Raw genomic sequence first — 27406 nt, forward strand, 5'->3', positions numbered from 1 at the left:
CTCATACTGCAGAACCAGCGAGCGCTGCAGGACCGCAGCACCGCTACAGACCTGCGTTGATCACAAGACTACATGTTCCTCCCATTCCATCAGCAATGGCTCTGCAGTACCTCACCAAGAAAAAATGATCCCTGCTAACACGTGGGCAGCATAAACTGCATCTCTCCAACTGGGGAGGATAAGGCAGTGTCCTTACAGAGCATGGCCCAGAGCACGTCAGCCTTCTCGTCTCAACCCCCTTAAGAAGAATGGGGTAAAACACTTTATCTTGTGTGACTCACTGGTAGATGTGTCTACGAAAGAAGAACCAACCACTTACTGTTATTTCTCAGGTCTCACTACCAGCTCATTTTCCAGAACTGAAACATCCTCTACAGCATAAAAACCCAAGATTTGAATACTCCATGACACACATTCAGAAAAATTGCTGATTTCTCAAGTTGGCACCAAGTAGAACTCAGGACTGTACAAGTATCATCTGTTGCAGCACATCAGGAACAAACACAAGACTTCTCACAAGCAATGGTGACTGTAAAAAAAAAAGACGTCAATTAAAAATAAGTATTGCTCTGACTCCCATTGCACTGGGGGTGTATTTTTGTGCTTCCTGTGCTCGTAGTATTTTCTTATTTGCCTGATGGAGGACTGTATTTTGGTGTTAATCTGCCCAACAGGGCTAAGATCAGCTCTTTTCACTTAGCTTTCAGCCTCTTGGCACACGAGAGAAACATTTAGCTGAAAAGAGTCTAATAACCCAGAGCAGACCTAAGTGAGTTGGTGGAGGCTGAGAGTGCTTCTCTCAGCTCGTGCTTACAGCAGCCAGGTGGAGGGCAGTATTAAAACACACGCTTCCATCCTTCACTCATGCCCACTGCTGTGGCCTCTGGCCTGCCCTGTACTCAGGCTGGTGGCCCCGTTCCCCAGGAAGGGGATCCAAGGGCAGCTTTTGGGTGTGCTCAGCTCTCATGTGCCTTAAGCTGACTCAGCAAAGGTTCCCATGGTTCACAGGGTAGTCTCGAGCCCAGTCTTGATGGCAGGTTTGGACCCAGTTTGTGACCAACAGTAGAAAAGCTTCTTGTCTCCTGTTCCTATCCTAGGCATGATGTAGCTTTGTGCTGCAGTTCCTTGCCAGAAGAGCAAGCACACCTCGCTGCTGGGCCAGAGTCACCCTGGCACCACCTCGTGCACGTACCGGTGTTCCTCTACAAGGAGCTGTGGGAAGTGTCACCCCACCTGCACCAGCCCCAGGCAGAGGAAGGCCAGGGCAACAGCTGGTAGGGAGCCTGGGAGAGTCTCTCAGAGGCACTACAAGAAGCTCCCCCAGCCTCAGCTGTGGGGATGAAGCATCTCCAAAGCATTCCTGCAGCTCTATTAATCCCCAGGGCACAGAGAGTGCTGATCAGTAGTGGGGGGGTGTCCCAGGAGGAGTCCACCCTCCTTCTCAGGTCCCAGTAACCCTCACTCTCTCCCCAGGAAGGACCAGTGCTCCCATAACAACAGAGGAGTCCCAGCTTGGCTGCTTGCTCTGGAGAGGGCATCAACAAAGCTCTGGCCAGGCAGGACAGGCAGAGTATGCTGCCACAGTGGGCAGGTGGGCACGGTGGCTGTGCTCACCCACACCAACCTGAGCCCACCAGCACTCGGGTGGCAGCCGGTACCTCCCAGGGTTCGGTGTGAAACCTCCTGCATCCAAAGTTCTGTGGCTCAGGGACCAAAATATTTTTCTTGCCTCCTTTGTACCAGAGATCCAGATACTGAAGCACCAGCACAGGTGTGAAGTCAGGTCTTCTCCACCCACTCTTACATTTATTCATTCACTACAGGGATATAGCATATGTTACAAAATAAACAATGAAACGTTTACCAAATGTAACTTTAAATAGCAAAAGCCCTAAAACAAGCTGCAGAAAGCAAGGGTGAGAGCGAGTGACACTCCTGGGGCTGTGTCTACCATCAGAGTTCAAGCAAAGCGACTGAGCTCTGGAGGAGGCAGAGACCTCCTTCTTCCTGACAAGCTACTTCCCTGCCCTTGTAGGAGAAGATAAAAATAGCCACATTTCTAAGGAGAACCAAAGGATGGCTGGTTTATCTCCCCTGGCATGTGTAGGATAGTCAAACCTGAACAAGGAGGTAATACACATTCTTCTGCCTAATGCAACAACATGCTAGCTGGATGTCTCATGATCTGTGGCTCTCACAGCTCTCTCCTCCTCCACCTCCGCTGCCTCTTACACCAGATGGCCCCGTGTTCCCATTTTGGCATTGCTCTAAAAAGGCCCGTCCTCTCTCAGCTCCTCGATTGTCCCATAGAGGGGGTTATAAACATCTCCAAGGACCAGAGGAGTGACCAGTGTTTGACCAGCATGTGGAGGGTGATGCAGATGCAGTTATTGTAGTCCAACCTCTCCCTTTGGGAAGGAGATCCCTGAGCAGTTCTCTGTCATCGCCTGGTTATCCATCAGGTGCTTACCAGCAAAGTCAAGGGACACAGTCCCTCACCATCAGCAGGAGGCCCTATGATAGACAGCCACGACAATTCAGACAATGCCACTAGAAATCAGGCTGCTTGGCAGTTTGTAACACTTGTTTCATGAGTCAGTGGATACCAGACCTCTTCTATGACAAAAGAATTGTCTGGAGAGCCAAACAGACCTATGCTGAGAATAAAGTTTCATTCTATTTGCCAGCAAGGAGTTGTGGAAAACTGAGCTGAAACAGTCCTTGGAGAGGCCACGTAGAATGTTTCCCTGCCCCTCAGCAGAACGAGGATGTCTCACAGATGGTTGCCTCATCTGGCCTTTGAAACCCCCAGTGCTGGAGATCCTCTCCCAGAAATCTATTTCAGTGCTTTGCTTGCCAAAAAAAAAAAAAAAAAAAAAAATCTGAACTCTCCCTTGCTTTAATTTAAACCCATGGGTCTTGTTCTAAATGTGTTCAAGAAAGTGAAAAGTTTACTCCTTTCCCACTTGCATTTTCCCACACAGATGCTTCAAGGCTCTCACATCTCCCTTCAGTTATTTTCTTCTCTCCATTAGATGACACCGATACTTTCAACTTCAGACAAGTATTTAATTACATACAACTCTTTTTTGATCCAGGAGGTTATGCATTTGATACTGAAGCCAGAGGGATGTCCAAATGTGTAGCAGGAGAAAGGAAAGATATGTGACAAAACCCTGGAAGATCCTTAGGCCCGTGTTGTTTCACTAGAACTTTCGCTTCTTCTTGATATAATCCATCCCAAAACCACGAAGACAAGGTCTGGTAAAAACAAGTGAACCGCAGAAAGACACAGGTTTCAAGGCTCAATGCTCCATACCTTAATACAGAGACACCTGAAGAAAAATGGCCACAGGGATGAATGCCCATCACCTTGAATCTCCTCTGCTGGATCTCTTCATCTCCATTTGATGCTCTCTCTAATTTCCTGCAATGAAAGCTGCCGTTTCATAGTTAAGCATTAGGCGAGGCTGGGCAGGAGGGGCTCCTGGCTATAGGAAACTTTCTTTTCCCCAGTGAGAGGTGGAGCAGAGAGACCACCGTCCCTCCCAGGGCAGATGTTCAAGGTCTTTCTTTGGGGTGGTTTGGAGTCCGCTGCTGAGTGCGGGGCCTGGGCCGCGGGGGCAGTGGTTGCTGCTGGACCTGGGGCTGCGGCAGCGGCCGCTGCTGCACTCGCAGCTGCTTCGGGGTGGGATTGCACGGCGTCTGAGGGAGCTCCCGCACCACCATTTCACTGTCCAGCTGGCGAGCCCGTATCATTCGCTCCTCTTCTGCAACGACAGAAGGACCCCACAATCAGGTACATACGAAGCAGAAGTGGAACAGCCAGGGAAAAGCACTTGGCCCAAGCAAGAAAAAGCCAAATATTGCTCTTACCTGGAAGGCCACTGTCACTCTCAGGTGTTCCTGCTACTTCAGTGAACAACCAAAATCACCTCTGCGTGCGCATCCCGGGCAAACCCAAAAGATTTTGACTGCCTGGCTGAGGTCAAGGTACCTGCGGGTGTTTGGGACGCCTCTGCCCTCTCTGTGCTGGGGGAACTGACTTTGCTGGGGGGGCCCCAGCAGTCACTGGTGGACACCCCAAGCCTGAGCTGCTCTTTTGGCCACGGAAGGGAAAGCGAGATGTAAGCCCAGGAAGCAACATCAGAGCTCTCTGCCCTGCCACTATCCATGCTGGGATCTCGAGGCATCTGGAAGCCAGAGGTACATTTCACCAGCATTAATTTCCCCACATGTAGAAGAAGTAAGTTCATGCCTGCTGACTTTTGATCATTAACTTATCATTTTTGAAATGTCAGTCAGTTTAGTTTAGGGATTGAGGGATTTACCTCTTGGGACACCCAAACAGAGCCCCCACCAAACTGTTTACAAGAGGCTAGGCACTCTCTTATATTAGATCTCATTTTCCCAGATTTCTCTTTTTCTTAATTCTTGCTTAATCCAGACTCAAAAATTGAGATATACTATCACCGTACAGTTGAGGGAGTAACGTACCCCACTCAAGCAGGAACAACCATAATGTAAAATAACACTCAGATGGCTATGCTCACACTTGCATTGTGCTCACAAGCTATGGCAAGCCTTCTAAGATGACATCCTGTGGTTACACCGTGGTGAGCTCTCCGAGCAAACGAGGAAAGCTTGACAGTCATAACTTCAGGAGAAGCAGGAGGGTCCTGGTGAGTTACCCACACTCAGGTGCGATGAGGTTGTGCTCCCCTCGGCTATGGGAGGGGTCATACTCACCCTTGTTGTTAGCCTGACCACCGGCACCTTTGAGGTATCAGCTGATGTTACCTTCAGGCATTGTCCTTTTTATTCTGACAAAGACTGTTGTGTACAAAGGAGCTTTTACTCCCATTTTGTAGCTCGAGAACTGACTCACACAGAGACTCAATGTTTTTTGAGACCACACAGGAAGCCTGACACAGTGTGTGGGGGCAGGACTCGGTAACAAGCCTTTAAACAAGCCCTGCCAGGCTTTAGCCTCTCCTTCCAGGTGGACCAGACAACTCTTCCTGGAGTGGCAGCTCCATACCCTCTATCCACCCAAACTAGCAGCAATGTCCAGGATGTAATTCAAGGCAACCTCTCTGTCAAGACTGAGAGCCCGCTCTCAGAGAAGACTCTGGCAGAGTATTTCCTATGGTCCTAAAGAGGCATGAATTTTGGGCAACAGATGAAATCTCTGCCCGGTCTGAAAACCTCAGGTCTTTAAAGTGCCCCAGGTTGGACCTCCGGTGTTGATAGGCCTTGAAGGGCATTGTTTTGAAGAGAGGACAATTTTTGTGAGATGCCTGAGGAAACTTACAAAAAAGGTGAGCCCTTCTAGCCCCTTCTCACTGCCTACAATGTTTTAAAACGTGCCTAATGATTTTAAAGATCCTGATTTTATGCTATATAAATTTAATGGAAAAAAAATCTGCTAGTGGGATATCTGATGGTATATTTTAGCCTCACAGATGCTCACGACTAGTGGCCTTGGTCGAGCTCTAGAGGAGCAATTCTTCTTCAAGAATAAACAAAAGGGCTTGAGAACAAGAAGTCTTTTGTTCAAGGCATATATCAGAAACTGAGGTCGGCACTGCCAGCCGATCTCCTGAGACTCAGCATGTGCCAAAACCAGGGTATTACTCATGCCAATGCAGAGAGCATGCTCCTGCCCACAGGACTGCTCTCAGCAGGATTAGGTGGCTGGATTGCAACATAATACCCCTTAAACACTTACCATCATCTGCACGCCTTTCTGCTTTCTTCTTCCTGATACAATAAATAAGCAAAATCACGAAGATGACAAAAAAGATTGCACCTCCTGCAATGCTTAAGATGAGATAAAGGTCCAGCTGGCCTAGTTAAGGGAATGAAAGAGAATGTTAGCGGGAAAGAAATAACTTGCTTAATGTCTACCAAGAATTCTGTATTTTCTTCCATTGACTGTAAATGCAGCCCCAGTGAGACAGCCCACTCTGCCTTTTCTCTGTACGCAGCAGAAAGTTGCTGGTCCTCATTGTGGAGAATTTTCATGGAATCATAGAGTCACAGAATGGTTTGGGTGGAAGGGACCTTAAAGATCATCTAGTTCCACCCTCACTGCCATGAGCAGGGACACCTCCCACTAGACCAGGTTACTCAAAGCCCCATCGAACCTCGCCTTCAACACCTCCAGGGATGGGGCATCCACAGCCTCTGCAGGCAACCTGTTTCAGTGTCTCACCATCCTGACAGTAAAGAATTCTTTCCTAATATCTCATCAAAATCTTTCAGTCAAAACATTACATCTCATCCTATCACTACACTACCTGATGAAGAGTCCCTCCCATCTTTCCTGTAGGCCCCCTTTAGGTACTGGAAGGCAGCTATAAGGTCTCCTTGGAGCCTTCACTTCTCCAGACTGATCAACCCCAACTCTCTCAGCCTGTCTTCATAGAAGAGGAGCTCCAACCCTCTGATCATTTTCGTGGTCTTCCTCTGGACTCACACCAACATGTCCACGTCCTTCTTATGTTGGAGGCCCCAGAACAGGTCACCACTTGGACATCAAGCCATTGACTGCAACTCTTTGAGTGCAGTCATCCAGCCAATTCCTTATTCATCAAGAGGTCCATCCTTCAAATCTATGTCTCTCCAATTTAGAGACAAGGATGTCATGTAGGAAATTGTTAAGTGTTTTGCACAAGTCCAGGTACATGACATCAATTGCTCTTTCCTTATCCACCAACACTGTAGCACCATCATACAATGCTATCAAATGTGTCAAGCACGTTTGGCCCTTAGTGAAGTCATGTTGGCTGTCACCAATCACCTCCTTATTTTCCACGTGCCTTATATCATAGTTTCAAGAAGAATCTGATCCATGATCTTGACAGGCACAGAAGTGACACTGACTGGTCTGTAGCTCCCCAAGTCTTCCTTTTTTCCCTTTTTAAAAACGGAACTTATGTTTCCCTTTTTCCAGTCAGCGGGAACTTCACCGGACAGCCACCACTTTTCAAATATGATGGATAGTGGCTTAGCAACTTCATCCACCAGTTCCCTCAGGACTCACAGGTGTATCTCATTGGGTCTCAAGGATTTGTGCACCTTCAGATGCCTTAGATGGTCTTGAAGCTGGTCTTCTCCTACAGTGGGCAGTTCCTTATCCTGCCAGGCCCTCCCCTTGCCTTCTGTGACTTGGGTGGTATGGCTAGAGGACTTGCTGGTGAAGACTGAGGCACAAAAGTCATTGAGTCCTCAGCCCTGTCCATATCCCAGGTTACCAGGTCTCCCATTTCCTTCTTGAGAAGACCCACATTTTCCCTAGTCTTCTTTCTGTCACTGACATGCCTATAGAAGCTTTTCTTGTTGATCTTGATGTCCCTAGCCAGATTTAAATCTATCTGGGCTTTCAATTTCCTAATCTGATCTCTGGCTTCTCCGATAATTTCTCCCAGGCTAGCTGTCCTTGCTTCCAGCCTCTGTAGGCTTCCTTTTTCTGTTTGGGTTTGTCCAGGAGCTCCTTGTACATCCATGCAAGGCCTCCTGGTGTTCTTGCCTGACTTCCTTTTTATTGGGATGCATTGCTCCTAAGCTTGGTGGAAGTGAACCTTGGATATTAGCCAGCTTTCTTGGGCCCCTCTTCCCTTCAGGGCTTTGTCCCAAGGGACTCTGTCAAGCAGATCCCCGAAGAGGCCCAAGTCTGCTCTCTTGAAGTCCAGGGTAGTGAGCTCGCTGTGCGCCCTCCGGTCACCACTAAGGATCTTGAATTCCACCATCTCATGGTCACTGCAGCTAAGGCTGAACTTGAGCTTCACATTTCCCACCAGCCTCTCCTTGTTTGTGAGAACAAGGTCCAGCATGGCATCTCTCCTTGGTGGCTCTTCTATCATTTGGAGAAGGAAGTTATCATTGATGCCTTCCAGGAAGCTCCTGGATTGCTCATGCCCTGCTGTGTGGTCCCTCCAACAGATATCGGGGTGGTTGAAGTCCACCATGAGGACTAGGGCTTGTGAACGTGAGGTTGCTGCTATCTGTCCAGAGAGGGCCTTCTCCACTCAGTCTTCCTGGCGGGGTGGTGTGTAGCAGACCCACACTGTAACATCACCTGTCCTTGCCCTTCCTTTGATCTTGACCCATAAGCTCTTGGTTGGCTCCTCATCCATCCCTAGGTGGAGACCCACGCACCCCCTCCTCATCTCCCCTGCTTCTCCTTCCTGAAGAGCCTGTATTCTTCCATTCCAACACTAACTTGAGCTTCACATTTCCCACCAGCCTCTCCTTGTTTGTGAGAACAAGGTCCAGCATGGCATCTCTCCTTGGTGGCTCTTCTATCATTTGGAGAAGGAAGTTATCATTGATGCCTTCCCGGAATCTGCTGGATTGCTCATGCCCTGCTGTGTGGTCCCTCCAACAGATATCGGGGTGGTTGAAGTCCACCATGAGGACTAGGGCTTGTGAACGTGAGGTTGCTGCTATCTGTCCAGAGAGGGCCTTCTCCACTCAGTCTTCCTGGCGGGGTGGTGTGTAGCAGACCCACACTGTAACATCACCTGTCCTTGCCCTTCCTTTGATCTTGACCCATAAGCTCTTGGTTGGCTCCTCATCCATCCCTAGGTGGAGACCCACGCACCCCCTCCTCATCTCCCCTGCTTCTCCTTCCTGAAGAGCCTGTATTCTTCCATTCCAACACTCCTGTCACAGGATCCATCCCACCACATCTCTGTGATACCAATAGGATCATAGCCCTGCAGGTGTGCTATCTCCTCTTGTTTATTGCCTATTCTACATGTGTTTGCATAGAAGCATTTAAGTTGGGTACCCGATGAAGTTGACTTACTGGGTGGAGTGTCTGGAATTCCTTTGTGCTGCACTCCAGGTGCTCTTTCATTGACCTGTGACCATTCTTCAGGTTCTGGGCATCTATTACTGGTATTTGGCACCATACTGGTGGTAGGAGTGGGATGGATTGAGGTTCCCCTCCCCCAGCAATTTTGATTTCTACCTAATGGATTCAAGTTCTGCAGAAAATTAAAATCAGAGCATTCATGTGTACCAGCTCATCTTATTTAAATTACCACAAATGCCCTGTTCCTGCTAGCAATGGACCCTTTTAAGGACTAGGACCATCCAGGCAGTGCTCTACATCTAACAAAAATAAACTTTTAAAGTACTTCCTACTGAGCTGGAAACACTGAAACTAACTTGCTTCATAGTATTTTGGTACTTCCTCTTCAATTTTTGGTTGTATGCAAAAATAGTGAAAAGGAAAAGAATATAACCAAATAGTCCACAGTCTCAAAATGAGAGTTCCATTTGCCGGGCAAGCAAAAACTTATATGACAGTTCCTTATTTTTGCCAGATAAGGTCTGTTGGATGCTGGCCTTCCATTGCCACCTCCTTCTTGGCGTGTCTTCCTGGCGTTCAGTGTTCATGCTCAAGCACAGCCTCATCCATGGAGCTAAACCCAGCAGAAGTGCACCTTCCTTGGCTTCTTGGGAAACAAAGCTCCAAAGGGAACAACACCACTGGTACCGCCCTTAACATTCACTGATCATGCACATGGTGGGCAAAGAGTGATGACATCAAAGCTGAGATGTCTACAGTCTAAAGGCCACCATCAACCTGGGCCGTCACAGTGGGAAAAAAAGACGAGCGATACGGTTCTTCTCACCCGTTTTAGCTGCCAGTGTTATACTGAGGTATATTTTGCCCTTTCCATGCCTGTTTCTCCCAGATGAAAGTAAGATGAGCCCAGGTAGATTCACACTTAGTCACACTTCTGTGAAAAGTTAGCTGAGCTGAAACCCACTGGAAGCATGCCTTGCCTGCTAAAGGTCAAAATTCACAGTGATAGGCCTCAAACGCAGGACCAGATGTTCATGGAAGGCAGCAGGGCTGGAAGAAAGTTGGACCGCAAGCTGAGAGATTTTCAATCTGCTATGGAGCTGACAGAGTCCTGCCACCACATAGAAAAGTTTGAGGAGTTTTTAGTTTGAGTAGGAAGGATAGTGCTACATGGTTTTAGTGGGTTTTTGGCTGTCTCAGAAATGCTACATTTGTACCTTAAAGATAAGTGTGGCAAGTCTTTTATTTCTCTGTTAATGATTTGAGAAAAAACAAACTCTCACCCAACTCACCCTGTGAAAGAAGAGCATTTCTCAAGGGTGAGAAGAAGTGAAAGTAAAGTATCTAGCTGATGGCTAATGTCTGCCTGGCGTTAGCCCTTGCTTGCCTGGCTTGAGCCCTGGGATGGCCAGCTTCAGCCAGCATTTCCTCATTAAGACAACGTGTTTGGACTAGTTTGCCCTGCCTTAAACGAACCTAATCCAGCAGCATGTTTTCATACCTGGCTTCAAAGTCCATGCCACATCCCACTCCCCCACACAACAGCCCCTTCCCAATGCTAGCACCAACAGGACTGTGCAGCCCTTTGGGTTAGGCAGCTCATGCAGCAGAAAACAACCCTTTTTTGGCTATTTTAGGCATCAGGGGGATCTTTCAGGAGGAAAGGGCTGCACAGGAGAGCAGAGGCCACCCCATCCCTCAGCAACTTGGCCTTCAGTCAGCCTCTCAGACCTTGGATCGCTTCAGTAAGGCTTCTATACCTTAAGGCTTGCTCCCTCCCTTCTCACACCATGGGCTGACCTTCAGACTTGGATTTTCCCTAAATTCGCTATGGCAGAAATACCTGGAAATCGGAAATGCTGAGCCAGCTCTTGTGAGCCCCACAGTCTCCACTAGCTCTAGTGGGAATCTAGAACAAGAAAGTGCTTTAAGTGAAGTATTTGCAGTTAGGTGGGATGAACCTAAGCCCAGAAAATTCAAAGACTTTTCCCCAGTACCACACTAGAAAACTGAACTTTGAACTGAACACCACATCCAGTGTCATACCAATATGATCTGTCCCTTGTTTTTGCCTTAACTTTCAAAACTTGTACAGGGGAGGAGTGATGACTTCTTTTGCCTATCTAATAATTTACAGCATAACTCTGCCTATTCAAAATGCAATTCCTTCAGCTCTCCTGCTGCATCTGTGATTTAGAAAGATGATGCTTCAAGTGAGTAAGAAAATCCATGGTATATTTGAGCCATGCTCATCTGAGCCATGCAACCCCAAAGCACAGCTAAATTCTCAATAACGTCCCTCCTGATTTCTAGACTAAGCTGGAGAGTACAGGCAGCTTATATTTCCCCTTGTAAGAGCAGTTGTCCACAGCCACAGGTAGCAGGCACCCACCACCTTCATAGGCATGATCATGGAGAGAAGAAAAATAATGTGCAACTGATCTCCCCACCATAAGGATTTAAATATTTAAATCAAGAGCAAATCCCCTGAAATTCATACCATGGCTTCATATACATAGGATAATATCCCAAGTCATATTTTCAAAAAAATAAGCTGTTAATTTATGTCATGGTAGCTTGAGTAGTTTTATACTGTCTTACTGAAGTCAACTCTGGCTTTTGGCTGGTCTACTGAAATCAACCTTTGGGAAGTTCCATCAGTTTTAAAAGAATAAAGGAGAATAAAAATAAGGGAGAAAGTGCTTTCCGCCTTTTGTAGACCACTGTGTTTGATTAAAACACTTTCAGGTCAACCTCCTTACTTTCTCCTTTACTTCATTGGTCTGCCACTAACAATAGTTGACACCACTTGAGTCTATCAGGATGTTGACACCAAAAAGTCTGCCAGGATACCTTTGGCAATTTTTGGAAGAAGAGTCAGCAACGGTGGAGGGAAGGGAGAAAATGAGCAAGAATATCTGTCTCATTAATTAACCCCTCAGCCAGGCTGATCTTGCTGGCAGCCTGCAGTTTTCCCCAGAAGACTTCACCCCCAGGGGAAGCAGCATCTCATTGCACCCTAGGCATCTCCCTGCCACCCACAAGGCTCTTGACTGCAGAAAAACCTCTCCTCCTCTTCCAGAGACCCTTAGGACCCACTGAGCAAAAACCACCTCTGGTTGCAGGAAGAGAGGAGGAGCATGGCCCACCTCACACCCCACTGCCTCACGCTTTTCCTCCCTGCTGTTAGAGCAGAGATGCCACAAGGGTAGCAGTGGGGGCACGCAGCAGCAGGGTGGGGAGGGTGGAGACACAGGGCTGGGCAATGCCAAGCAGAAAGCGTGACTCACATCCTGGCTACCACAGCAGCATCGGCTCCCAATAACTGCAGCAGGGGTAGGCTCACAATACTGGGTACCAGAAACAAACGGTGCTCCTGGCACCTGGGCCAGTCCTACAGATACATGCCACTGTGTCAGGCATCATGGGTCCACCCTAGCAGATTCTGGCAAAAATAGTTTTTTTTACCTGAGCACTTAACTGCTTTTTCAGCCATTTTTTCACTGACTCGGTTCTTAGCGATGCATCTGACCGTTCCAGCTTTCCGCACGTGCATGTCCAACTTTGTTGTATTATTTTGGATTTTTTTAATTTTATCTTGAATCAGTTCTATTGTAAATAGATCGTCTTTAGTCTTCTGCTTCACTTCACACTTGGCAGATACATTTTTATTCCTGCATTCAAAACTGAGGATTGGCTGAGGGACAGGCTCTGAAAAAAGAAGAGAAGGGACAGGCACGTCTGATCTGGTTTCTTCTTTTGAAAACCTCCATTATTAAGCAGAACAGAGAATTAACCCCCAATAAGCAGTAAGGGAGTAAAACCAGTTAATGAGATGAAAGAAGAATGAAGAGCAAATTAGACCTCTACTGCAGAAGTGACATGGCAATAATAAAGAAAATGGAGCATATTTAGCCTAGCAAAGCAGAGCTGACCCCCATGGCCAGACTACTTTCAGGCTCAGCCTGGCTGGCAGCCAGGCAGGCAGGCGAGGGGAGGAAGTGTGTTTTTGGGGGAAGCGGCAGATGGGAGGGACTCAGAGCCACAGCCCCCTCCAACTCTGGCCCCAGTGTTTTGGTGCAAATGAAGTCAGCTCTGATCTGCCCATGCCCATCAGGAGAGATTTCCTCTACGGCGGGATAAACAGCTACTTAGGATGCTTTATGTGATGATTCAGGTACTACCAATGGCACTCAGCTAGCATGACAGCCACAGCATCAAAACAGAATGAAAAACACAAAACGGGCACCTCTTGGCTCTCAATGAGGTTATGACAGAGAGAACTGATTTCTGTTTCTTTTTATGTCCTGCAAACAGCAGTTACATTTTGGTTCCAGATTCTCTGTCACTGATGGCACCGAAAGAGCCAGAAAAAGCCTGCAGGGCTTTCCTCAACTAGGGGCAACTGGCAGGGACATCCAAGGGAAAAAAATTAATTTCTACCTTTTAGACCAGGTAAACAAAAACATGCCAGGACCACCTCTAGTTGCAGGCAGTGTAAGTTATAGAGATCATAAACTTTAATGCCAATAAGCAAATTTGCTCATAGCAAATGCAGTCTAGGTTCATGCTGTGACATCTGCAGCCACCCAGATGTTAAGCCCATTCCTTCTCTGCAAGCCCTAACCTATTATTCAGGAGAACATCTTAGTGTGAAACTAGACTAGAGTCCAGGTCCCAGTGATGGAGTGACATGATGATATCGTTTAAACTTTTTTTTTTTTTTTTTTTAAAAACTGTTTGTTTTTCCAACCCTAGTAACGAAGTACAATCTGGCTGACAAATGACTCTAGCACCTGACAGTTACTAAAGGACTTTACTTGCAAAACCACCTGTCAGAGGTAAGGCAACCTCTCTGCTATGCAGGAGATGAAACGATGCAGCGCACAGCTTGGTTGGAACCTTAACCTGAAATTGAACCCAGGACAGCCCAATGACAGCTCAGAGGCTTAAAGCATGAGTAAACAGCATCAGGCCCTGATGACTTCCTGCATCTGTAGAGTTTGCAATAGTTCCCGAAGTAGCAAGACACCCTCATTGCTCAGCAGTCCGTTAGCCACAGGGCCTCCCACTGCAGAGAAACCCTGCTAAAACCATTCCAGCTGTCATTGCTGTCTCATCAAGGCATCATTTCTGCGCTGCCAGCTGGTGCCTACAGACTCAAGAGGTTGGCAGAGATGTGCGTGCTGGCTGAAGGACAGAGCAAAATCATCCCCTTGCTGGGAAAAAAAACCATGTTGCCCTATAGCTTGGAGGTCTGGAGAAGCGGCAGCAGCCATAAAGGAGCAGAATAGCCATCCCCATCTTCCCTACTCATCCCAAAAGCTTTGGGCTGCTACCGCTCTGATCTCTCAGGATAAGATACAGCACAGGAGTGGAGGCTGCCTTCGTGCTTCAAACCCATGCAGCTGAAATCCCCAGGTATCTGCTTAAGTGTGTTTTGCACAGCACAATCTTCATATTTGTTGTGTTATGCTATGCAAGGATAGGGTGCGTAGGGACCTACCCTTGGTGACTCCTGGGAAGGTGACTCCTGGCTATTTTTCATGTTAGAGCAAAAAAATTGAGTGGGATCGCATTGCCTAAATACGGGCATTTAGTGCCACCTGGGTTCCTGAGCTCTCCTCCAGAGGCTGGCAGATGCCATGCAAGGTGCTCACCTGGCTGGAGCAGTAGCTAGAAACCAAAAGTCATAACTCGCTGCCCGTAAAATAGCACCAGAAGTGCCAGACAGCATATCACCCACAGGCATACCTCACACAGGCTGCTGCATGAGGTTTCTGGAAGTGGAGTGCTGCCAGGAGCACAGCCCCACTCACAATGGTGCTGCGCCAGCTCAGGGACCAAGAGGGCTGCCTGCACTCATCCTTCTGCCAACACCGATGTGCTCACAGCTGCTCACTTGGGCACACACAGAAACCTGGTGGCTGGCAGAGAGGGGAGCCAGAAAGAAGCAGGGGACCAGAGGGCATCAACAGGAGTGAGAGAAGGAAGAAGAGCAGCAGACTGCGGGAGAGAAAGTCTCACTAATGCCCTCCCAAAACAAACAGGGGTGCAATGAGTAGGAAAGACTGTAGGAGAGAGCAGGAATACCAAGTCTTATTCAGCTAAACTGGGAATGTGTCGTGGTTCCAGTTGGGGTACAGTTAGCTTTTTTACTGGTATAGTGCTGTGTTTTGGATTTGGGATGGGAATAGTTGATAGTGCACTAGTGTGTTTGGTTGTTCCTAGGCAGCCAAGGCCTCTTCTGCTCCTCACACCGCCCCACCAGAAGGTGGGATGGGAGTGCAGAAAAAGTTGGGAGGAGGCACAGCCGCACAGCCAGGACAGCTCACCCCACTGACCAAAGGGATATTCCATGCAATATGATGTCATGCTCGGTATATAAATCTGGGGGAAGGAGGAGGAAGGGGGGAGACATTATGGTGTTTGGCTTCCCAAGTAACCTTTATGTGTGATGTAACCTGGAGATGGCTGAACACCTGCCTGCCAATGGGAAACAGCAGATGAACTCTATTAAACTATCTTTATCTCATCCCATGAGTTTTTCCTCACTTTTACTCTTCTGATTCTCTCCTCCATCTCACTAGGGGGTAAGTGTGTGAGCGGCTGCATGGTCCTAGCTCCCTGCTGGCATTAAATTGTGACAAAACAGTATGGGAAGAGCAAAAACTCACCCTGAACGATGAACCTTGTATGTTCTTCTGCCTCCCATTTTCCATCCTTACGATAAACAGTCACCGTGTAGTTTCCACTGTCCTCTCTCACCACCTGCTGTATTTGCAGAGTCCCATTTGGGAATATCTTACACCTGCACTCCGTCTTTTTCGCATAGTACCTAACGTCATTGCCTTTTATCTGAAGCAACTTCGTACCGTTTTTCTGCCATATTACCTCATATAGACTCCCACCAGCAGTGATGCTGAGAAGAAGAGTCTCATTCACAGCCATGTAAATCCAGTTGGTGATGGAGCCTGTAAAGGGAAGCACAATGTCAGCATGTCTCCAGCATCCCACACTGCCCCGCTCAGCAGCCACAGCAGTCACCCAGAAGGTTGTCACCCACCTCCGAGTTACCTAGGCCTCTCTGAGTTACTAATGCTGTCTTCCTCCCCTGCTCCAAAACACCTCTTGATTGTTCATTAGATAAATATCAGCACCCAATTTCATTTTGAGAAATGAGGAAGATAAGAGTCTGGCTTTCTAAATCTGGCTTTACATTCTGGCTGACTTATTTTGAGTGATTTTGGATGCAGGATTCATGGCTGCCCACAAACTTAACCCTTCCAGAAACTAAGGTCACTTCGGTGTGTTTTGCATGTGGAACATGCTGGTACTCAGAGCACCCGCCACTGCAAACATTATTGCAGACAGCAAGAAGACAACCTAGCAGTGGCCCTGGACAGTGGGGTCAGTTCAGCAATAAAAGTGATGCCAATAATAATAATAATAGTGGCCTGTATCAAGCAGTGAGTGAGTGTAATGCACTGGACTGGAGGTAGACCCAGTGCTGCCAGCTTACGGTGCCCCATCCTCACCCAACCCTGGCACCCTGCCCCAGTGGAATATATCCACTTGATTTTTTCTAGCACAGGACTATAACTGGGCAAGTAAGGCAGAGAGAAATACACAACTAACCACATCCTGTGAGCTGATCAGGCTCTGGAGATATCAAGATATACCAAAGGCCAAAAACATCTTTTCTCTTTGCAGGTCCCCTCTCCAGAACAGGTAAGAGTAGGTGCTTCCTAAAGGTGCTACAAGGACTGGGCAGCACATGATGTGTGGCTGCTGAAGCTGATACCCAGGAAAGCCAAAGCTGCTAAGCATCACTTCCATTACTGCTAATGGAGAGGGATGTACTCATTGGGCTGTGCCCGGGTGGCATGCCCTCTCCCCCCTAGTCAGCTTCACAGCCTTTGCAAGGCCCATCTCTGGTGAACCAGGACTTCGGAGTGCAAAGTTTGTTGGAGGGTCACTTAGAAACAATCATAGAAGCATCTAGGTAAGAAAGGGACCTTTAAGTTCACCGTGTCCAGCCATCAACCTAACACTGCCAAAAACACCACCAAACCTGTCTTCGAGTAAGGTACTGTCTCCACCCCCACGGCAAGTGGAAAATGTGCAGGAGGAGGTAGAAAAGTGCTGACAAGTGTCAGGTGGGATAAGCTCACTGATAACCGAATGCGCACTCAGAGCTTCAGCTTATTTCATTTGCCATTTTCTTATGTTCATTCCTCTTCAATTTACAGGATAAAGCCAATCAGCAGGAGGGGATTTCTCTTCACATCACCAGATAGAGCTGATTCTGCTCTAATTTTATATATTTTAAGCACTTTTTACCCCCAGAGAGAAAAAACTGTTTATGCATATCTTTGTCACAGTCCTTCGTTGCTGGTATCTAGGACAATGACAAACTATATCACAGAGGCAAAACCAAAATCCAGTTGCTATTTCATGAAACTAACAATACTAGAGATAATCAAAGAACTAAAATAGCGTACCTCTGCAATAAGAAAAAGTAATACTGAATTGCTTCTGGCAAGTCACCCCCAGTCGGAGAGGATGTTATTTCGCTATTGCATTTCTTACAAAGTATTTGACACATCTAATGAAATATTCTCAAATCAAGCTATCAACCAAACAGTCTAGGAAGCAGCTATCCCACACACAGATTACACTGCAGATTATAACCAAATATTTGAATTCCGGTACTTGTTTCTGCTCAGTCATGCATAGGTATTTAGAGCTAGTAATAGGATTTCTCTGCATAACAGATACATCTTTTTTTTTTCTCTTTAAGAAAAAAAAAAGTTTTCCCAGTATAATTCAGTGGCATTTCTATGGACAGACCACCTAGACACATTTCTGGATGTTTATCTGATTTCCACAGTCTCACTAGTGGAAAGCTGAGTATCCCACTTATATGATACTAAAAATTTGTTTAGCTAATGAGACCGCATTTTCTGCTAATACAAACTGAAATGCACTCCAAGGGGCAGAAAGAGTTGAACCAGCAACGTAGAGCTCACTTGCAGTCACAAGAAAGAATGAAAAGGAAAAGCTCCCATAGTAACTCTAAAGAAGTAAGGAAATCTTTGAAACAAGTTTTCCGTTTGAAACAATCAAGGGAATAATCTTCCTTTCTGCTGGGGAAGATTCTTTATATATCACATAAAAGAAATAAATTCCATATTTATCTATTAATTTTGTTCTGGAGGAGAAGAAAAGCATTAAACTGCCATACGTAAAATCTGTAGTGGAATGAACAGAGGGAAAAAAATATCTATGCATGATTCTATTGTATCCATCTCTTATAACCTTTCTCCAATCTATGAGTTAACACCTTAATTAAGTTTTTAGATTAATATTTTAAAAAATAATAAGAGCCATAATACACAAAATATAAAAGATATATGTATTTGCTTGCTGTTTTCGTATCTTAGACTTCTTCAACTCCACTGAAGACACTGAGATACATCGTTTGTTCTGTAAATATTTATAGAAGAATATAATTTCCACTTTCAAAAGATTTCCTCATCTTTTATAAGAAAAGAAAATTACATGTGATAATGCACCATGAACTGGATCTCTAGTGTAGTACAAGCTACCTCGAGGGCAGAGAGAAAACTACATGCTGAGATTTCTTATTATACACGTGTCAAATTAAGGCTCATTAACTGAAAACCAAAACTGTTTACAGCTTATTATTGTAACTGGAGTAGGAAACTCAGGTCCTGCCCTCCCCCTAGCTGAAAATTAAATCTAATAATAATAGCAATAACCCAAAGGTCTTCAGTCATTGGGAAAGTGGATCTAGCTTCTTATCAGTAACACCCCACCAAGTTGTAAATGGTTTGAAATACAATTTTTACAATGCAAGCCCCACTGAGGAAAAAAAAAAAAAAAGTAAGGAAAACTCACATTTTACACTGGGAAATAAAAGCAGCAAGCACTCGACTAGGAAAATCCTCCTAAAGTTCATTTTCAGGGTCAAAAAAAATCCAGTGTCGCCTTGTCTAATGACTGCTCCTGGCAGGTGAAAAGGATTTTCTGCTGCGTGCGAGCGGTAGTGAGACGTGTCAGTACAGCCCTCGTGCCCTCCTCCCTTCCTCCCAGCTCTCACCCCACCACTTCTCATTTCTAGCACAGGCACAAAAACCACAGGCAGAAATCCCTCTCAATGGGGTGTTGTATCAGGATGGGAACAACACGCAGTGACCAGGAAAATGCACACTAAAATGCAGGAATGCCCTCAAGGTTTGTCTACCCAGCTGGAGGGCCAGCCAGGGCTCTCATCCTCTTCAATTGTCACCCAAAGAGTTCAACTCCAGCATCCACATGCCACCATCCTCATGGGACAGATGCGGGTTTTGGGCTGGGGGCTAATGGGAATGCTTCTGTTCCCCCATAGCCTCAGTAGCAGCAAGGGGACAGCAAGCCCAGGACCTCCAGCAGGTAGCAGATGGCTGTTGGACGATGTGAAGAAAGGAGACGCTTCTCTCAGAAACCATCAGGATCAGCTTTGCATCAATGTCTGATCTACAAGGGGCTGGCCAGTGCCACGTGAAGGTGTCCTGCAGGCACGGCCAGCCCTTTGAGCAAGCTGCGAAAGAGGGATGAACATGGAAGGGGATGCTCAGAAACTAGCCCTGAAGCTGCGTGGTGGGGGAAATACGGTGAGGAAAGAAGCTGGGAGGAGGCATGGAGTTAGGTCCAAACACACAGGAGAAGCTAATAGAGTCTTTATTCCTGATTCTGATATGAAACAGATGGGGAGCTGAGGATTTTGAATCATACTATCCCCAGCACAACCTCTCTGCTACAGTGGCAGACGTAGACCAAGAAAGACGACAAGAGAAAAGCTGTGGCACAGCTGTGGTACAATATTAGATAAATCCTTCTCATTCATTCATGTCATTCCTCTTCCTTGAAGTTATAGGAAGGTCTTATAAGACACCTCCTTTTTTCTGGCTTTGCCATCTTCTAACTGGTACTTACAGTGGTAAAAATTACCCCTTTATGCACAAACGGAGAAAAAGTTACCTGAGGTAAAACGCAGTAAGGTCCCGGCATTGCTGCCTCTGCACATGGTGGGAAAACCTAGCTTTTCTTCCTTATTTTCATTATTGTTTCTTTACAAAGAATGCACAAAGGAGGTACACGCAAAAGGAGAGAGGAAGCAACAGCAGCAAGAAGACTTTCTCCATGGAGAGCAGAGGTCAGGCACAGAAATAAGCCAGCTGAGGGCAAGGACAGCTGTGCCCAGGCATCTCCTCAGCCAAGCAGCCTGTGCTGGCCACACCAGCCCTGGGGGGATGTGGGGACATCTCTCCCCAGCCACGCCAGCAGGGACATGCAATGTCTGCACGCTTGGACACATCTGCTTCCAGCCACGAGCGCCTACAGGGCTTTGGGCAAAGGCAGTAGCCCCAATCTCTCCTGCTTTGGGTTTGGTTTTTTTGCTGGGTCCATAAAGCAGAGTAGAGGGAGACTCTGGGACATGCTGAAACCACCATCCACACTCTGGTCAGCCTTGTCATGCTTCTTCCTCAGGGTGACATCCCTCAAAGCCACCACCCGCTTCCAGTGTCCCCCTGTGCTTTGTCTGTTTGTCGGCACACTGAGATTGCAAACGGGGCTGGGGCAGGGACCGTCCTTCTGCTCTGTGCACAGACAGAGCCTGCTCAGTGCCATCCCGCTCGCCAGGTACTGCCTGCTGCAGAGTTTCAGGCAGAAACTGGGGTTGGTACAAATGAAATACAAACGGAAAGACTTGCGTGTGTGAAGGTGAGAGAGAGAGGAGAGGTAAAGCTCCACAGCTGCAGAACAAGGCTTAAAAAGGATGCCCTGTATTTATAATGAAGGCCACTACTTCCAGTTAATTAAGTCTGTTATGCCCAGATGCCCATGTTCCTGTAAAATCACAGCTGCAATGACTCAGACTGAAAGCCCCTATTCTCCAGCAGACCAGCTACAGCACAACAAACGTGCCATCCTTCTTCCTTTTAGAGTAACAGGTAGACAGGAGCAAGAAACCACTCCCAAAGTATACCAAAAGTCTGTTCAAAAATGAGCTGGCTGTGAGCAGTGAAGAGGCATGCAAGAGAGGTGGTGAAGGCTCAACAGCTGATGTCCCCTGCCCGCTGTGCATCACAGTAGTGACACCAGGCCTTGGCATTCCTGAACACTTGGAGGTGTGTGCACAAAATCAACTTCCTTAGAGATTTTGTATAACAAAAGCACAGCCCATCCAGCAAAGGTGCACACCACCCACCTGCAGCAAGGAATCCCCATGAGATCCTAGCATGTGCACAGTCCATCCCACCAAGCAGCCCCTTTTCTAACTAGCTTCGGAAACCTCCTGCACCGTCAGACCCAGCTGTAGAAGGAGAAAACACCCTGTATCTCTAAATCAGCCTTCCTGACAGCTGAGAGGTGAGGAAATAGCAATATTCTTGCTGCTTTACCCTCAGTCTTGAGGGGCAAGACAACATCATGCTGCAGTCCTGACTGAGCTTCAATCCCCATTTTAGAAGGAGGAAAGGATTTTCCAGATCTTACTGTGAGGAAAGGACTAGAAGCCCCTGCACTTACATCTCTGTTGCCCTCCCACAAGGGAAGGCGTTAAGGAGAGGGTGTCTGAAGGCAAATGGGTGTTTCTGGAAAGCACAGCAGCTTTGGGCTATTGCCAGAGAGGCTCTGGAGGCAGCACGTATGTTCAGCAACACGGTGTGGGATGCATGTCCTGAAAACAGCTGCAGCAGGGCGTGCTGGCAGAGCAGCCCCCCACACCACCCAGCAATGGTCCCCGAGGAGCGGGACAGGCACAGCGAGAGCTGCTGCTTACGGCTGCATGCTGCCACTGTCCCAGGTTGTGCTGGGCAGGACAAGGTGAGGTCTGCAGAGAACCATGCCCTCACGCTCTTCTGCTCGCTGCAGACACCTTCTCTCCTGTGCATTACACAGGAAGTAACACTTCTGGGCTAAATGCAAGCCAGCTAGAAAAAAAACCAGGGCACTGACAGAAAAGGAGATATCTTCCAGGATGGTGGTGCTGGGCTTGTCTGCAGTCCGGCCTGTCAGCCCACGGCTGAGGATGCTTGGCCTCCGGTTAGCCCACCACACTGGTAGACATCTTCTCTCCTGAGGCACAGTAGAGCAGAGGAGGAATGCAGCCATGACAATGGGGTTGTTTCTTAATGGGGTTGTTTCTTCACAGCCGCTGCTATCTCTGTGGTATTGTTTCCACTGCAAAAGCCACAGAGTGCTGTACTCACATACATTTGCTTTTGTTGCTCCAAAAGCCACAAAGTGCTGTACTCACATACATTTGCTTTTGTTGCTCGCTCTCTCTTTCACTCTGCTGTTCTTTGTAATACACTAAGCTGTTTCCTCACAGGGAATGTAAGCATCATACTTACATTTCCATGTAAAGGTGACAGACTCCCACGCATCTGAAAGCAACATCTCAAGAGACAATATGTAGCTGTTACCAGCTCTAAGTCTTCAAGTTAGTGATGAGCCAATAAACATTCATCCCTGACTCTCATTAAAAAAAAAAAAAAGAGACTGTTATAAGATCTAGTAGAAAAGGAAGAGTATAAATACACTTAATATGTTCTTCTCAGGAAAGTCAACGTGCAATAAGCCAGCGTGGATTTGTAGCCCATCTGGTAATTTGCACCATCTCCTCTGGTATGAAGCTTAGGTCATATTAAATGGCATTTGCATGGAATACTCTTCCCTGAAAGAAGAATCAGACACCCTGCACTCACCACTACCCGAGACCCTCACCGTGAAAGATGACAAAGAGTATTGCAAATTCATACCTCTAAATTTCTCACAAAGACAGCCTTTGGTGAGGCACAGTTTGTGGGGAGAACAGTGGATGTGATCTTGATTGGAATGCCAGATGGCGTAGAGGGCAAACTTTGGATAAGGCTAACCTTATTCTTGGGAGCTCTCCTGGGTGTGCACTTTAGCCTGCAAGACTAACAGCTGGGCTCCACCTGCGATGCCCTGCATGGTATAGCTGAGGGCTTCATGATGGCACATTCCCTTCCCCTTTGCTGTAGCTTTTTTTGCAGGATGAGGGAAATTGTGGGGAGTGGCTGGAGTGAGGACAAAGCAGAGTCAGCCCTGGCAGAGGGAGTTGCCCTTGCACTGTGCAATGCTGAGGAACTGATGGCTTCCACATACAGCTTCAGCCATTTGGCTGATGAAGGCCTCATACCACCTCTTCTTCACATCTGCCTTACACAGAGCCAAGGAAGGAAGAAGTCCGGCTTGAAAGGACTGGTGCAAACACGGAGATCAAATATGAACTCAAAATAAAGTTTTGGCCAAGGGTTTGGTGGGGATGCTGACTCAGTGGCTTGGAGCCTCTTACATGCAAACCGAGAGTGCTGCTTTGCCTGTACACAGTGGAAATATTCCAAAAATAGTGACACAACCTGTCAGCATTGACACAGCTAGCTGCAGAAACTTTTAAATCTTCTCTAAAAAAAAAAAAAAAGGTAAATTGAAGCTTTAAAACCGTGACTCATGCAGATTGCTTGAAGAGAAATGGTTCCCTCATGATGTCCATAATACTACAACATCAGCCCCAGGTGTTCTCTCCCTCAGAATTGTTTTCCTCTTTTCTACCTGTAAGCATGTGTCAGCAGCCAGACCTCATAAAAGACACCTAATTTAAGCCTGGTCTGAAGGAATGGAAAATTCTTAGAGCAGTTTGACAATCTGTGGTTCACAGCAACGACTGAGGCTAGAGCAGATGCCAGCATCACAGCAGACAGTTATTCTTGTAGATGGTGCATTTCAGTCTAGCTTTTCTGACACTGACTTCCATCATCTATAATGATCCTAGATTTAGGGTCTAACTTTCAGCACCCTACTCTAGTAATTTCAGTGACATTATTAGTGCTACAAAACATGTTGCAGTCCAAGCAAAAGTTTGCTGGCATGATGCAGTCAATCTGTCTTACACGAGAAGCCAGACAGATTAACAGAACAGCCTCTTCCATTTTCAGCAGTGATAAATACACCACTGTATTAACTACAATATGCCCCTTCATCACCAGAGAGGGGATGGACTAGCTATCCAAGGAAGATATTGGAAGAACAGCTACCCCTAGAAATATATCCAGAAATACAACTTGTTATTGACATCTAATTAATCTTACGGTCAAGATCTGACACTCTCTGGAAATCATCAGCTTAACAAATGCATGAATAACTGATGTCCCGTACAATGTTTTATTCTATTATACTATTCTAACTCCAGAGAGGAGGGAGGGGTGGGGTGGGAGGATGAGAAGCAATCCAGGAGACTGAGCACAAGCAACTGGGTAATACATTCATTACCAAAGGCATTTACTCCTAGGAGGAGCCCTGAATGGCCTTTATGCAGTTCCCACACACAAAGGAAGGTCTTAACCTCAATTGCAAGCCATCAGCACAACTCTCCTGATAAGCTGCAGAGGCACTGTCGGGATTTGTCCTATCAGTGCAGCCCCTGGGATGCATATATATGCAGGCATAAAATGTCCCTTCTCCTGGAAGACCTTGGATAAGCCTCTTTGACATGTCACTGTAGATCCCAAAATCACTGTTGTCTGTGACTGTAATTTATATATTAGATGGTGGATTTATGATAGCAAACAGAAGTCCATTATGTGGCCCCTGTACACACACATAAGGACATTTTGGCCCTTATCACCAGGAAATTAAGAGATAAACTCCTCAGAAACATCTGAGTCACCTGTCAGCACAGACTTGCTTCTGCACACTGAAGCAAGAAAAGGGGTTCCTGGTATCTTTCACATCCCTAATACAGACGCTCTTTGGACCATGTATATCTGTGTGCAGCGTACAAGCACTTTTGCTGCCCAGTGTGGATCCCAACTTAGCAGCTCAGTTTCCCCTGCCTCTTCTCTGGTCCCACAAGTTTTCTGTGCCCTGTGAACCCGCTTTTCACCTTTCTGGTGTCTGTCCGTTCCTATATACAGCCATTTCAATGCATCGACTCACCTAGCAAGCTGTGAGAACAGCAAGTGGGGCAGAAAACAGGAGCTGAGACCTTTGCCGTGGCAAGATGGGGAGGTTTTGGCTAGTTGGTGCGGCAGGACACCCTGCTCTCCCCTGAGCAAGCACCGGTGGCACACCAGGACCAGACCCCGGTCTGGCCAAAGCAGGCAGCACCCTCCCTCTCACCAGTGTCACCCAGCCCCCCACATCGGGGCTGAGAAGCAACAGCAGACCCAGGCGGGATGCTTCTCAGGGTGGGGGAACAACGTGGCCCTGACCACGCTCAGCTCTGCTGCCAGCGTGCCAGGCTGAGGCAGGAAGCGCCGGGCGGCCGCGGCAGGGACCTGCACCAGCGCCAGGAAAGAGTGGGCCTTTTCCACAGCGGGGGGAAAGTACAGGCAACAGAGCTGCCCGTGCTTCTAAACGTTTACAGCCCACGGCTCCTGCTGTCACCCAGGAAGGGCAACGGCTAAGATGCTGTGTCACTGCATTTCTGAGAATTTCTGGGGTTTAAGATGTCTCAGCGAGGCAGGCAGGGGATGTTATGCGCAACGCCTCTGAGCACCCAGGGACTGGAGGCAAGCTGTGGCTTTTCACAGTAATTCTGCAGAGGCAACACACGAGGCCCAACTGCCTCCGTCACACTCCAAAGAGTCAGAAGGAAACCAGCACCTCGCAAGTTAGCAAGGTTAATGAGAGAGACACCACTGCCAGAAGGGTTTGGGTAAACCTCCTTCTTCACGTCCTGGCCAGCAGGACCCCCTGTGGCAGCAGTACCCCAGCACTCCCCACAGACAGACCTCTGCGGGCAGCACCCCACAAGGTCTCCCAGCTCTCAGCCACACCAACACGCGGGTGTGAGGTGCTGCTGCATATCAGCAAGGCCTAAACCCATTTTACAGAGGAGGCCTGTGTGATCACCCTGTGATCACACACGGGGAAACGAGCCAGAGGAGGATGAGATTACTTGCTAAGGTCAGCCAGCCAGTCCAAAGGAGGACAACAAATGGAACCAGATGTTCCCGTGACCCCAACTCCTGGCTCTAACCACATGTCTACAAAGCACCATTTAAAAGCACCTTCCATTCAGAGCCATCTATTGCCACAAGCAAGGTCTCAGTGGTCAGGTTCAGGATGGCATCACCATTTTCAGCCATCCCTTTTTGTTTCCGTCACAAAAGAGCGGGCTTTTTGTTGACCACCTTTCTCTCATGGCCCCCACATACACCGCTTTCAGAAACCCAGTAAAATTTGCTGAACCTTAGGGGCCGCTTTGCAGAGCTGCAAGTTTACAGTGCAGCCTCAATGGAAAGTTACTGTGCATGCCCTGTGCCCACACAGGCACGAGGCACTGGGTTGGAACTACTGCTGCAGTGGTTATTTGTGTTAGCCTGGAAGTTCCTTTAAGCTCCACAGCAATCAGTAATTCGGTATCAACACAGGCATCTACTTTCCTCTCTTTCACCAAAGCTGTTTAACCATTGGGGTTTTTTAAGATAGATGATATCAAATTCATGGCAGTGTTGACTCCTACGGATCTTGTCTCCAGCGGAAAAGGGCCTCTCCATCTACAACTGGTTCTCCAGATTAAGCTGTAAACAGGCATTCATATTTGCCAAATAACAAGGCTTTAAACTCTCAACAAAAGGTAAGGAAACAAAACTCCTTATCAGAAACTAAATCACCGGAAGAAAAAGAACCCCAAACCCTCAAAAACTGGGCAGGAATGAGTACAAACAGAAGCTTAAATTGCACAGCTTTCACCATGGCCTCCGACCAAGCTCATGCACAGGAAGGAGAGGGAACAGGCAATTTCTTACCCCTATTCAGGGTACCTAGAAAGCTGGCTAGGGTCCTGCCTTCCCACCACCCTTCTCCTATCTCATTTGGCAAAACCCATACCAGAAAGTGAAGTCAGGCAAAAAGTCCTGGAAGGGTTGGCTAGAGCTAGAGAGGGAGGGTTGGGGGGCACGCAGTGGAGTAAAAAAAAAAAAAAAAAAGGTATTTAAAGTGTTTACTGTTTGCTGCTATGGCAAGAATTCTGTTTATTCCCCTTCCCAGGCTTATCCAAACTAGCACAGCACATTCCCTACAAATGGCTTATGAGAAAAGCAGAGAGGAGTAAGGAATCCCCAGCGCCCCAGGCTAAGCATTGCCAGAGCGGCTCAGAGGATCTGTGATCCACCATCAGGAGAGATCACATCCATCTGAGGAACATGATTTATGCCAAATGTCAGGGAGAGTAGGTGTGAGGAAGAAGGAGCAGCGACTACTGCTTTCTGGAGAGCAACATTTTATATTGCCTGAAGAATTTGCAGAATGATAGAGGACAGGCCTTGCTTGAGAACCCTGCAACCTCCCCACCCGTTTGAGCGAAGAAACAGCATTTATAGCTGCTGTCACTCACCACCTCTTCTGTACGCTCAGTCGTTGACTCCTTTTGTCCTCTTGGATTCTCCACAGTGGTCGTCACTCTGCCCTCCTCTGCATCCTCCTCCTCTCTCCGTCCTGCCATGCTTTGTCCTGTGATGACAGAGACACCAGCAGCAGATG

General features: G+C 47.4%; 1 protein-coding gene across 4 annotated transcripts; it reads right to left on the reverse strand.

Annotated features, from left to right (window-relative positions):
* Positions 1–1826: 1826 nt before the first annotated feature.
* Positions 1827–27406, reverse strand: CD2 (CD2 molecule). Of its 4 annotated transcripts, none has more exons than XM_014947161.1 (5): positions 27264–27406; positions 15502–15798; positions 12293–12535; positions 5732–5851; positions 1827–3770 (listed from the first exon to the last, which is right to left on the reverse strand). In XM_014947161.1, the coding sequence occupies exons 2-5, from the start codon at positions 15773–15775 to the stop codon at positions 3562–3564; spliced, it is 846 nt and encodes a 281-aa protein (XP_014802647.1). In that variant the 5' UTR covers positions 15776–15798; positions 27264–27406; the 3' UTR covers positions 1827–3561. The 4 variants fall into 4 exon arrangements, with proteins under 4 accessions (XP_014802647.1, XP_014802646.1, XP_014802645.1 ...); XM_014947160.1 differs by having other exon boundaries at positions 27261–27405; XM_014947159.1 differs by lacking the exon at positions 27264–27406 and adding an exon at positions 18749–18879 and having other exon boundaries at positions 1827–3767.

Source organism: Calidris pugnax, unplaced genomic scaffold (assembly GCF_001431845.1).
Source record: "Calidris pugnax isolate Ruff unplaced genomic scaffold, ASM143184v1 scaffold95, whole genome shotgun sequence".
Classification (NCBI taxonomy): domain Eukaryota; kingdom Metazoa; phylum Chordata; class Aves; order Charadriiformes; family Scolopacidae; genus Calidris; species Calidris pugnax.

Bases quoted from the DNA above. Each gene is read 5' to 3' on its own strand.
- CD2 (XM_014947158.1), bottom strand. From the start codon at position 18,809: ATGAACTTTAGGAGGATTTTCCTAGTCGAGTGCTTGCTGCTTTTATTT. The intron at 12,536-15,501 runs GTGAGTTTTTGC...TTCTTTTTTCAG, and splicing joins TACAAGGTTCATCGTTCAGG to AGCCTGTCCCTCAGCCAATC. The intron at 3,771-5,731 runs GTAAGTGTTTAA...CTGTCGTTGCAG, and splicing joins AGAAAGGCGTGCAGATGATG to AAGAGGAGCGAATGATACGG.